Source organism: Rhinichthys klamathensis, unplaced genomic scaffold, assembly GCF_029890125.1.
Source record: "Rhinichthys klamathensis goyatoka isolate OS25496 unplaced genomic scaffold, OSU_Roscu_1.1 h1tg000159l_1, whole genome shotgun sequence".
Classification (NCBI taxonomy): Eukaryota; Metazoa; Chordata; class Actinopteri; order Cypriniformes; family Leuciscidae; genus Rhinichthys; species Rhinichthys klamathensis.
The window spans coordinates 771,697-782,720 of NW_026606693.1; the positions used below are offsets into that span (position 1 = coordinate 771,697).

General features: G+C 35.6%; 1 protein-coding gene across 1 annotated transcript; it reads right to left on the bottom strand.

Annotated features, from left to right (window-relative positions):
- Positions 1-55: 55 nt before the first annotated feature.
- guca1c (guanylate cyclase activator 1C) lies at positions 56-7,837 on the bottom strand. Its single transcript, XM_056258757.1, has 4 exons — positions 7,185-7,837; positions 3,168-3,317; positions 2,199-2,286; positions 56-470 (listed from the first exon to the last, which is right to left on the bottom strand). Exons 1-4 carry the CDS (start codon positions 7,377-7,379, stop codon positions 340-342), a joined length of 564 nt encoding a protein of 187 aa, XP_056114732.1. The 5' UTR covers positions 7,380-7,837; the 3' UTR covers positions 56-339.
- Positions 7,838-11,024: the final 3,187 nt, after the last annotated feature.

Sequence of the window (11,024 nt, forward strand, 5' to 3'; positions counted from 1 at the left end):
TAGTATAAGAAAAAATGTTTACCCTAGATTTAAACCATGGATTCATCTCCTTGTGTCAATTCTTCCTGCAAGAATGACATTTTCAGACTTGTAAAGGTGATGCAGTTAAAGGTAGAGGGGAAAGAGAGCTCCGCTAACTAGATGTCTGAGGCACAGACACAGAGAGAAAGTGTTTGAAAGACAGATGTTTGATGATGATGGTCGCTCATCTCCACCTCTGAGATGCTGCTAGCAGGTTTCACCCTCTACTGAGTCTGTTTTACGCTTTCCAGCCACAGAGTTGATCATCTTCAATTAGGAGGGGATCCTTTTATTGTCCAATGCGTCATACATCGGCAGTCACTCCTTCTTTTTCTGCCCATTGACTATGATCTCCAGGACATGTGTGAGGTCCATCATCTTGGTGAGCATCTCCATGATGTCAGGATGTTCTTTAGCTCCTGTGATGAACTCCTCCAATGTCAACTCACCTGCCAAAAGGACAGACATTCTATTTTAAGGGTGACTCCTTATATTATTATTATATATAAAACATAATAAATAAAAATGTACACATATCAAAAGGCCCGTTCACATCAAAGACGATAATGATAAATATATAGTTCTAAAAAATAGTTCTAAATGTAGAATAGCAGAGTTGACACCACAACTATAACAATGATGGCACAGAGAAACAATATCGTTGGAAAAATTACTTTCAGACTTTTTTTTCCAGCTGATGAACGATAAAAACATTGAAAGCCAATCAGAAGAATTCATCCTGCTTTAAAGAGCTTGAGCATTTAAAGCAGCAGATGACAAAACTCAGAACGCTCGCCGAGGACGCTAATATAGTTATCTTTACAGTTATTGTTCTTGGTGTGAACGGGCCTTAAGGATACATATAACATTATATTTTTAATACAATTGTTTTTAGGATTGTGGCATTCATTGTTATTTTAGTATCATTGAAATACAATTATAGTTTTTTATTATGAATATTTTTAATTAGTTTTTATTTTTAAATTAGTTTTTATATTTAATTACAAGTTTTCGTAATTTTGTCATGTGTTTTGTCATTTTTTGTTAGTTTTTGGTTTTATAATATGTCTATAATTATTTAAGTATATAAAAAATGTTTCCTTGGCAACTAGCTGAAACAAAATATTTTATTAAATTTCAGCTAAAGTTAATTTTATTTCAAGTAACACATTTTTTTTTATGGTTTAAGTTTTAGTTAACTATATTAATCCTGGTGGCATTACTTTTATGGAAATGCCCTTAATTGTCATTAACATAATATTGCAGAAAATCTCATTCTCAATAATGTGAAAAAAATCTTACAATCTATTTTTTAATAATAATAGTAGGCTAGTATTTGTTGTACTGTAGGCTAATTACATCACATTATGGAAATGAGAATTAGATTCATTTTGGTAATGAAAACTGAGGAATTTGTTCTCTCTGTATATAGATTCTGTAACTAATATTCGCTTTAGTTCATAACTTTGTTCTTATCCTGGTTCTAGAAAGAAATATTCGACATTAACCTTGACCCTTATTAAAGGCAGTAGTGGCGTAAGCGTTAGCCTAATGGTTTTAAATGTGGGCTGCTAATACGGATCAAAGCTCGCAGGTTCAATCCTGAACAGAAATGACTTGTAGAGGGCAACTCTGTGTAAATGTTTACCTTGAGCAAAACACAGACGCCACAGTGCACAACTGCATTCTCTAATCAAACTCACACCCTTACATTTTCAGACTCACAACAACCGCAGTCCCGTCATACAGTGCGAGAGAACCGCTCAAACACGTCTACCGTGTGTTGCAGGTTTTCACGTGTGGTTTCGCTCTCTGTAACTTACGGAGATTTGATCTGTGTGACATCTGAAGGTTTTAGATTTAGATCTGTCGGTTAATGAAGATTTGATGGATTAACTTGTGGTTCGATTTGACTCTTGTCATGTCAACAGTTATAGGCTAAGACTTTTCAGTTTTATGGACGACGCCATCTTTGATATTACCTTGGTCACTGTCTATGATTACTGATAAGAGAATACGGGCTTGACTCCTGTTGCATGTTCAAGCAGAAAATATTTAAGATGCTACTGTAAGTGACTGTGTGAACAGGACATTTTGAGACTCACACCTGTAAGTAAATGCAGTTGTCAATCCCAAAAACGGACAGTGTGAACGTAGCATGATCTGGCAGCTCTTACCTTCATTATTAACATCAATCCTCTCATAGATCAGTGTCACAATATCATCTGGAGGGATCTCATAACTCCGGGTAATGTCTTGGATGGCCTGGAGAAGATGAATAAATACTGTATTAATATTTTGTGTTTTACAACATTCACTGTCTTACTGACCCATGTCTAATTTCCCTCATCTTTGAACCAACATCTGTCATGTGGCTTCGGAAGTTTTAATGAGATCAGATTCATAAACATTATGTGTCCAAAAATTATTGACTTGGAAGCAGGGTTATTATCAACTAAAACTAAAACCATTAACGTTTTCATTACTTGAAACAAACTAAACTTTAGTTGAAATAATATATATATATATATATATATATATATATATATATATAACATTTTATTTCAGCTAAAAAGGGCAACATCACAACAAAATGAATATAACTTTAAAATTAGAACAGAAAACATCAAATTAAAAACTAATTAACATATTATAAACTATAATAGTATATTAATGACTGTCTGGAAGTAAGTAGCCAGAATGTACATTTTGACTATTTAAAATGTGTTCCTTATGGACAGGTGTAATAGGATAGAAACTCTATTTTGAAAATAAGGGAGTTCAGCCAATGGACATCATGGACTCAGGTTAGGATTAAATATGACTTTCCCAAGTCTAATCTCTACTGCAGTAGTCGGTTTAAAAGTACACATGAAGCAGGTCACCTCATGGAGGCTTCCATGTCGAGTCACATGACCAGTCAAATTCTACTCGCTTTGTCTCCATTATCTCCCTGTTACTGGACACTTTTGCTTGTGGAATAAATGAATCATGGCTAACTGTGTATAGTGTATTTCTACAATGGCATCAGTAACTGAAAACCATTTCTTTTACGAGTAGTTGCACCTTTAAAACAGAACTCTAGTGTGAACAATTGGTTCTACATCAAAGAGTTCACTGACTACAGGAAAAAATGAATACTTTACTTTGAATATGGTCTCCATTTCATCTCTGTCAATCTTGCCGTTTCCATCCTGGTCAAAGAGTTTGAAGTACCACTTCAGTTTCTGGTTTATCTCTCCTTTCAGTAGCAGACTTACAGCTGCGATGTATTCTACAAAATCTATATAGCCATCCTGAGGAGAAAAAAGAATGAAAATCAGCAAATCAGAAAGAAATATATGAACATATATGTTGTTATATGCTATGATATAACAAAAAAAGCCTTTCAGACATAACGTGGTTACGTTGTAAAACCGAGATGAGGCACAACATCATGGAACAGACGGCAAGGCTCTCAAGATGCGTTTTGAATATTTAAACTTTTATCCTTACATACCATTTAATAATTTTCGTCATCAGCATCAGTCAGCTGTTGTCAGCGCACACCGTCCACATACACATACACATACATGTGCAAGTGATTTGAGTGCTCAAAAACAAAAGTCCACTAGATAGTGAGCACGCGAGAGGACCCTTTTCACATTTACGGGGTTCTCAGAAGCAGAAATCCAGGGACGGACTGGGGCTAAAAAACAGCCCTGGACTTTCTCCCAAATAGGCCCATCATCCAGCCATTCGCCCCTAGCCACTAGGATGTCCTGATACTATGCCACAATACTGTAACCTATATCAGACAAGGTATTCACAGCAAGTAATATCTCAAAAACAATGATGACAATTGGGGTTTTGTTTATTAATGAAGCCTCAGTCTTCAAATAAAAACAAAAAAAATGTACAATGCCATTACATCTGCATTGAAAATAAAATACAAATAATGAAATGTCACTGGCTACAGAAACCCTAATTACACAAACTTGTAATTATAAAACATTCAGTTACTATATACCAGGGGTCTCCAACCTTTTTGTGTGTGAGGGCTACCTCAAGGGATAAAATAATCTAGAAGGGCTATACTCAAAAATATTTATTATACATATAACATGGTGGTGTTTTTTACCTTACCTTTACCTTTACTTTTAACTTTAACTTTTTTATTTTTCACCATCATATGCGAAATAATAAAATATCTTGATATTCTGGTTCAACAATTGGTGGAAAATTTGTAATATATATATATATATATATATATATTATTCTCTAAAAACCTATTGTAGCATAAACATTTAGTATAAATATTTAATGCAAAATAAATAAATAAACTGCCATAACTTCTAAACAAAAACATTACTGCATTACATTTAATAGCCTACATTTAAAGGCCTACATGACTATTAATATAACAGCATTTTTAATATGAATACAGGCACATTTCTGCCAAAAAAGTTTGTTTTACTAAGTTACAGTTAATTCATAAGTTGTGGAGTGAAATGTCTTCTAACTGGTTTGTTCTTGGAACAATGTTTCGCCTGTTTTTTTGCGTCAAGATGTTGAGAATATCAGCGCTGTTTAATCTGGCTTTTAACTAGCTTAAATCACAGCCATCTGTGGGTTTATAATAGAGATAGAGAATTCTGCGCTGAATTGAAATGCTTCTCAGTGGATCGCGCAACTCTGTGTAATAATGTTCGCGTGATCGAGATCAGTCCGCACAGCTGCTTCGGCCGCGATCGCAGTTTTTTTGGGCCGAGCTGATAATGCTCCGCGCTGGCATCCAACTTAAAGGTGCATTGCTGCCACCTACAGTACTGGAGTGTGAAACAGATTAGTGGGGGGAAAAACAGGTTATGACTGCGTGTGTGGCGGGTGGTGGGCCGGCCGGCCCGCCGGCCGTCCTGGAGTACCGGCCGTTCTGTGATACTCCAGATCACACAGATGGCCAGTCCGCCCCTGCAGAAATCATCATAGTTGGGTAAACTTCTACAGCAGTGAATGGGAGTATCATTTTTATAATCCCATCTGCTCCAATAGCAAAAGCAAAATTGGAGAAAATCACGCCATGTCGTAATTAGCATAATTTTGAGACGATGACGCTTGACTTTCTACTGGTTCTCTCCTCAGACTGGGAATTATGCGTTTGTATTGCAACACTATCAACGCCTACATTAATCTGCAGTGGTCAGGTGGTACAAGTAGAAGCACTGAGAAAATTCCTGGCTTACAAGTTGTAATTACGAGGTCTATGAGGAAAACTCGTAATTGCGGTAATTACAACAAGGCGTGAACGCATCTTCAGCCTACTTTGAAAGGCTTGCGCACTCAACTGTGTGTGAGACCCAGCGGAAAGTGGAAAGTGAAGTATATCTGGGCCTTTAGTCATGACTGCATGTACATTAATGAGTTTTAGTTTTATTACGGTCACCGTCCACATTAAGCCCAAAGTATTCTTGGCTTAGCGATTCGAACACCTGAATACATATAGCCTTTGTCGCTCAACACTTGCGCACTAAAGTGTCATCCTTGTCCAGTGTCTAAGCTATTTCTCTCCACAAGTTATGATCAATAAATATGTCTTCAAACTTTGCATGTTTAGGGTTAGGGTTGACTGTACCGTCTCATTGGTTTCTTCTTCGACTGGACAAAACGATTGTACAAGCACACATTGTATACGCCACGCAGTTAGAAAAATCTGACTACGCACATAGTAAGCTAGTGACGAAATTTGCATTTGTGCACTGTACACATACCTTAGCATATGCGTAAAAACCGAAGTATACTTTGGGTTTTAGAGTTTTAAAGCGTTTTTTGAAATGAAAATGCTTTAATCACCTTAATGTGCTTAGATAAAACATAATATAAGCTGACTGAGATGATACAGAAGCCATGTTTCCATCCACTTGTCAATCGAATTATCTGAAGTTCGGTAAAAAAACCTCATGCGAATAAAGCTGGTGAAAGTGTGATTCCATCAAACGGCTTTAAAGCGGATAAAAACCTGTGCGTAATGACGTCACATGCTGTTTTGCGATCAAATTGGTATATCGAATTGATTTGAGACATGTTAAGCCAAGGTGTTTCCATTCATTTTCTCACCGAATTGCACAACATTCAAGCCGACATTTGCGAACAAAGTTTTACTAGGCAAAATGGATCGGACCATAATAACGTTTCCATCCGCGTTTATCGCATAAGCCGTATATCGATCAAGATAAAATCCGATGAGACCGATCGTATTTCATTTGAGTCGATATTCATGAAATTCAATCGAATTTTACTGTTTCCATAAGGCATTTTTCATTCGATATCACTTAATGCGGATAAAAACGTGTGGATGGAAACATAGCTAGAGAGACCATTTTCATGGCACCACTTACTGGTTCATTCTTGTCACACTCAAAATCACTGTTCCACATGGTCGGATATGCAATTGACATATTTCCACAATTGTGAGTAAATCTTGGGACAGGTGCAAATTAATATTTATCTTTAACAACACTGTAAATAGTGAACAGCAAGACAACAATGATTGCATAGATTTTCTACAGCTGTTCTGTAGATATCTATGGGAATATGCATCACATGACTAAATGTGTGTCATCATTGTTTTTGAATACCTAAATTTTCACGGTCCACACTACCATGCAAAATCAGCATTTTCAAATTGATCCACTTGGGATCCACAGTTTTTACTGGATAAAAATGGCATCTCATTGTGGACAGAAGGTCAAAAACTTAACTAAAAAGATGCGTTTTCAGATTTATCAGGATTAAGGTGGACGTGGCCGACCTAGGACAGATTAACTGGATAGTTAAAAGGATTCCTGTGGACTGTAGGCCAGTAATAGGATTATGTTCATTCATGTAGACATATGACTTTCGATGATTGAATGATTTAATGTTGTAATGTCTTTAGTTTTCTCAGCAAATATTGATTTGGCTTTTCTCAGCAAATATTGATTTGTGCAATTCAATTTTGATTTGATTAATAAATACTATAATTTATTTGATTAACTAACGTTATTATAGATTTAAAAACAAATATGTACAATACAGAAGAGATTTTGGTGTCCTCTAAGATCAACTGAATGGCCGATATGCAATATACACCTAAAATGTTCTGTTCACACATTGATGTTAGTTAGTAAAAAACTGCTTTCTCTCACCCCATCCATGTCGAAGGTTAAGAAGACCTGGTCCACAAAGCTGCTGGCTTCCTCGGTCATCCCCTGCATCTGCAGCATGGTCTTGAGTTCAAAGAGCGTGATGAGACCTGAAGGCGATTCCCTCATGAATTTGTTGTACCAGTGGTGCATGTCCTCCGCCAAGACTTCATCCATGTTGGATCCGTGGGCACCCATAACTCCTCAGAGGACCTCTTTCTGAACGAAATGTGGAAATGGTGTGTCAAATCCAGAAGTTCAGCAGTAGCAGCAGTCTATTCAGTGTGAGATGTGAGGAGTGTCGCAGCTCCAAGCCGGGATTGACTGTTGACGACGGCACAAATCCTAAAAGACTAGGCAACTAAAAGGAGAGATAACCCTTTAATTGGATAACTGTTGAACCCTTCCAAGAACTAAAGGACATCTACGGCTGACAAAGAGAGAACTCTGAAAGTATAGTGACGAACTTACCCCTCCCACTGGGTAGGATAGGTCATGATTTGTCGTGATCCTGAACTTCCTTGGCTTGTCTGAGAGGGCTTAACATAGAATGATCAATCACTTTCCATAGAGAGGTCAGCCAATAGGCTTTAATGTTCCTGGCCGCTCTGAGTAAACCCCGCCCAGCTTGACTTGTTTCTCAAGCTTATGTAATTGACCAAAAGATTTCCAAGGATGGCGAGTTCCTCATATGGGGAAACCCTTTAGAGAAGGCTATATTTGAGTCTACCAAAGTGTGGAACATAACTGGGGGCAGAAGATATTTTAAGAAGCTAAGATTCGAACTGTACCAAGGGGCAATATATAGTAGGTCTGCTAAATTTAAAGGCACTTAAGTAATTCATTACTCTATATGAAACTATGTTTTATTAAGGCCAGCATTACTATTATTATTGTTCATATTTTGAGTTTGGACTTATCCTGCACCATTTGTGCTATAGACATGAATTATACTTTGTTGGGTAGAGTATTACTTTTCTGAATGAAGACTTACGATTTCTGATTGTTTCATTAACTAGTGACCACTCTTCTTAGAAAACATTTAGAACACCAGAATAACTGCATAGCAACATTCTACAAATAACTCAGAACACCAGCAACTGCATATAAACACTCTAGCAACCACCCAAAATACAAATAGCATTGTGGCTGCAAGTTTAGCACCAGCAAACACATTACAAAATAAAAGGTTGTTGGTGTTTTCAGAAATCACAAGTAAATTTCATAATTAATTACAAAGACACGGCACATAACATTGAATTAAACGTGAAATTTTGAAGTAGAAAGACTGAAACAGTATTTTCGTGTAAGACATACTTCAATAATCGAACAACGCAGAAATATTTTTTTTTACAGTGCACTTGATATGACAGTGTTGAATAGTTCCAGTAATAATCTGTGTTTTATAGTCAGGAACATTTCTATACCACATCTACCACAATGTTCTATTGTGATACAAATTATTCTGTGGTGAAAAACACATTTTAAACTTTTTTGTAATAAAATAGCTGACTTATTGTTCTTGTTATGGCTTTTTTTGTGTGTGTGCAAAATTTGTAAATTTACAGCTTGATTAGAAATAACAGACAATAAAAATATTGTGTTACCTTTTCACTGTTTTCCTTCACACATCACTTGTCTTATATTTCATTCCATGCTCTTCACTAGCTATGTTTCCATCCAAAATTACGAATTTAACTTGGAAAATGCACAAAACATTTGTGAATAATGCACTGCTTCCATCCAAAAGAGAACAAATTTGTCACTTCCTGGTAAACTTGCGCTAAATATCACTAAGAAAAGTAGGAGAAGCCACTGTATATAGTTTTCATACATAATATTTTTTAGAATCTATGTGCATCATTTCCATCCAGGTTTTTTTATGCAATATCCCAAAATGCACATAAAAATAGGTGGATAGAAACACAGCTAATGACACTATTGTATGTATGATAAACAAGTACACAAACTCTTGAAAAAAATGGAAATGTGGTGGAAATGATAAAACTCATAATGTAAAAAAAAAATACTGTAGGTTTTTTTTCAATACTGCATGTCACTCATCTTTTCATAGCTATTAAACTTAGTTAATGCTTTTTAAATTATTTTTTAAGTGGCTTTTAACCCTTTTTAGCCACAGACACAAACACACAGCATGTTTCTCCAACACGGCTGACCCAAGTGTGACCCTGAGCTCTGATCTGCATGAGCTTGTGCATGATCCACTCAGGATCACAAAGTGTCACCACATTTAGATGCAGCGGATAAATCAAGCAGACTATCAAAGATCAGTGTTCCCGTTATAGTAAATCTGGCTAAACAATTTCCAAAACAGATTACATTCATTCTGTTGAGATTCTTGGGACTTCTTATACAATATCCCCTGCAACGTGTACACTCATAAATTAAATCTTAAATCTTAAATCCACTCAAAAATTAAATAAACATTCTGTAATATTAAATATATAATAATATTATTCAATTCATTATTTAGGATCATTTTAAAAGTGTTAGTGGTTTGAGTAAAATGTGTCTAATTTGAGATTTTTAAATTTTTAATTTTAATCTTAGACCATATAATGCAGTTAAACAGTTTTAGCCTGCATGGAAAAGTGAGAAATAAAACTTTAAATTTTACATGTACTGGAAACAGGTAAACAGACTTTGTGATGAAACATTTCTCCAATACAATTTAAAATAAATCTACTCAGGATTTTCTATTAATAAAAACAGGATTAAATAGAGGTAAAGTTGATTAATTGGACAGAATTGGCCAAAGCACGTCACACCTGCCAATCTGATTAATGAAGTAAATCTCTTTAGATTTCAAATGATCTTTTTGCTGTTTACTGTTACTATGTTTTAGTTCTATTTTACTCGATTTATATTTATACTTAATTGTGTATATATATTGTATCCATTGTTCGTTCTGTACATATGCACCCACTGATCTGCTTACTTTATAAAAGCACAATCTAAACACTTTTTTGAAAAAGAGGTCCTTACACAATATTGCCCACACCGAGAATGAGAGGTTTATAAAAGTCAATTTAGTTCTAAGTAGCATCATAAACAAACAAGAAATATCTGAGAGAGAGTTTCGTACAGGCTGAGCCCATAGCAGAAAATGAGAGCTTCAAACCCAGACCAGAGGGTCCTCTGAGCGAAACTTTTTTCTTCTGTGAATTTTTACTTACCGGTAGTACTAAACCTATTTCAAAAGCATACTGTAATCTTATACCCTACCCATCGGAGGCCAAACATCAGAAGTACTGGGGAAGAAAATATATGTTAAAACCTGGTGTATCATTTGTGTTAAACTTTAGATTGGTAAATAGATTAAAGCAAAAAGTGTGCTTATTTCTCATAGTTGTATATGATTTACTACTACTAAAAAGATTCAACCAGCTTTTATCAGCATGATACAGTGCGAATACACAATGAACACAAATATTATGTTGTCAAATTATTTGTCATGAGGTATTTAACAAATGGATGCCTTTAAATATAACAAAATCATAATATATTTCTAACTAATTTGTTTTTAGATTATTTTAAAAGTTGGTCTAAGTGTCTGTTGGGCGGCTTTGTTTTTGATAGCATTCCAGAGCTGCAACATAAGATCTGTTTGGGTCATTAGAGATGAAGGGGGTCTGGCACCATGTTTTTCAGAGGATATTTGGCATGTGAAAATTGTGGTGTGTCTGCAGGATGTTAGTTATGTGTCAGGTTTGTTGTTTATGACAACATTCAGAGCTGAAGAGATTTGTTTGGGTCATTAGAGAATGGCAATGATGTTTACTGGTAAGGTGTTTGCTTGGTTGTCTTTTTATGACTTCTGAT

Bases quoted from the DNA above. Each gene is read 5' to 3' on its own strand.
- guca1c (XM_056258757.1), bottom strand. From the start codon at position 7,379: ATGGGTGCCCACGGATCCAACATGGATGAAGTCTTGGCGGAGGACATG. The intron at 3,318-7,184 runs GTGAGAGAAAGC...TTTTCTCCTCAG, and splicing joins TAACCTTCGACATGGATGGG to GATGGCTATATAGATTTTGT. The intron at 2,287-3,167 runs GTAAAGTATTCA...CATCTTCTCCAG, and splicing joins AAATGGAGACCATATTCAAA to GCCATCCAAGACATTACCCG.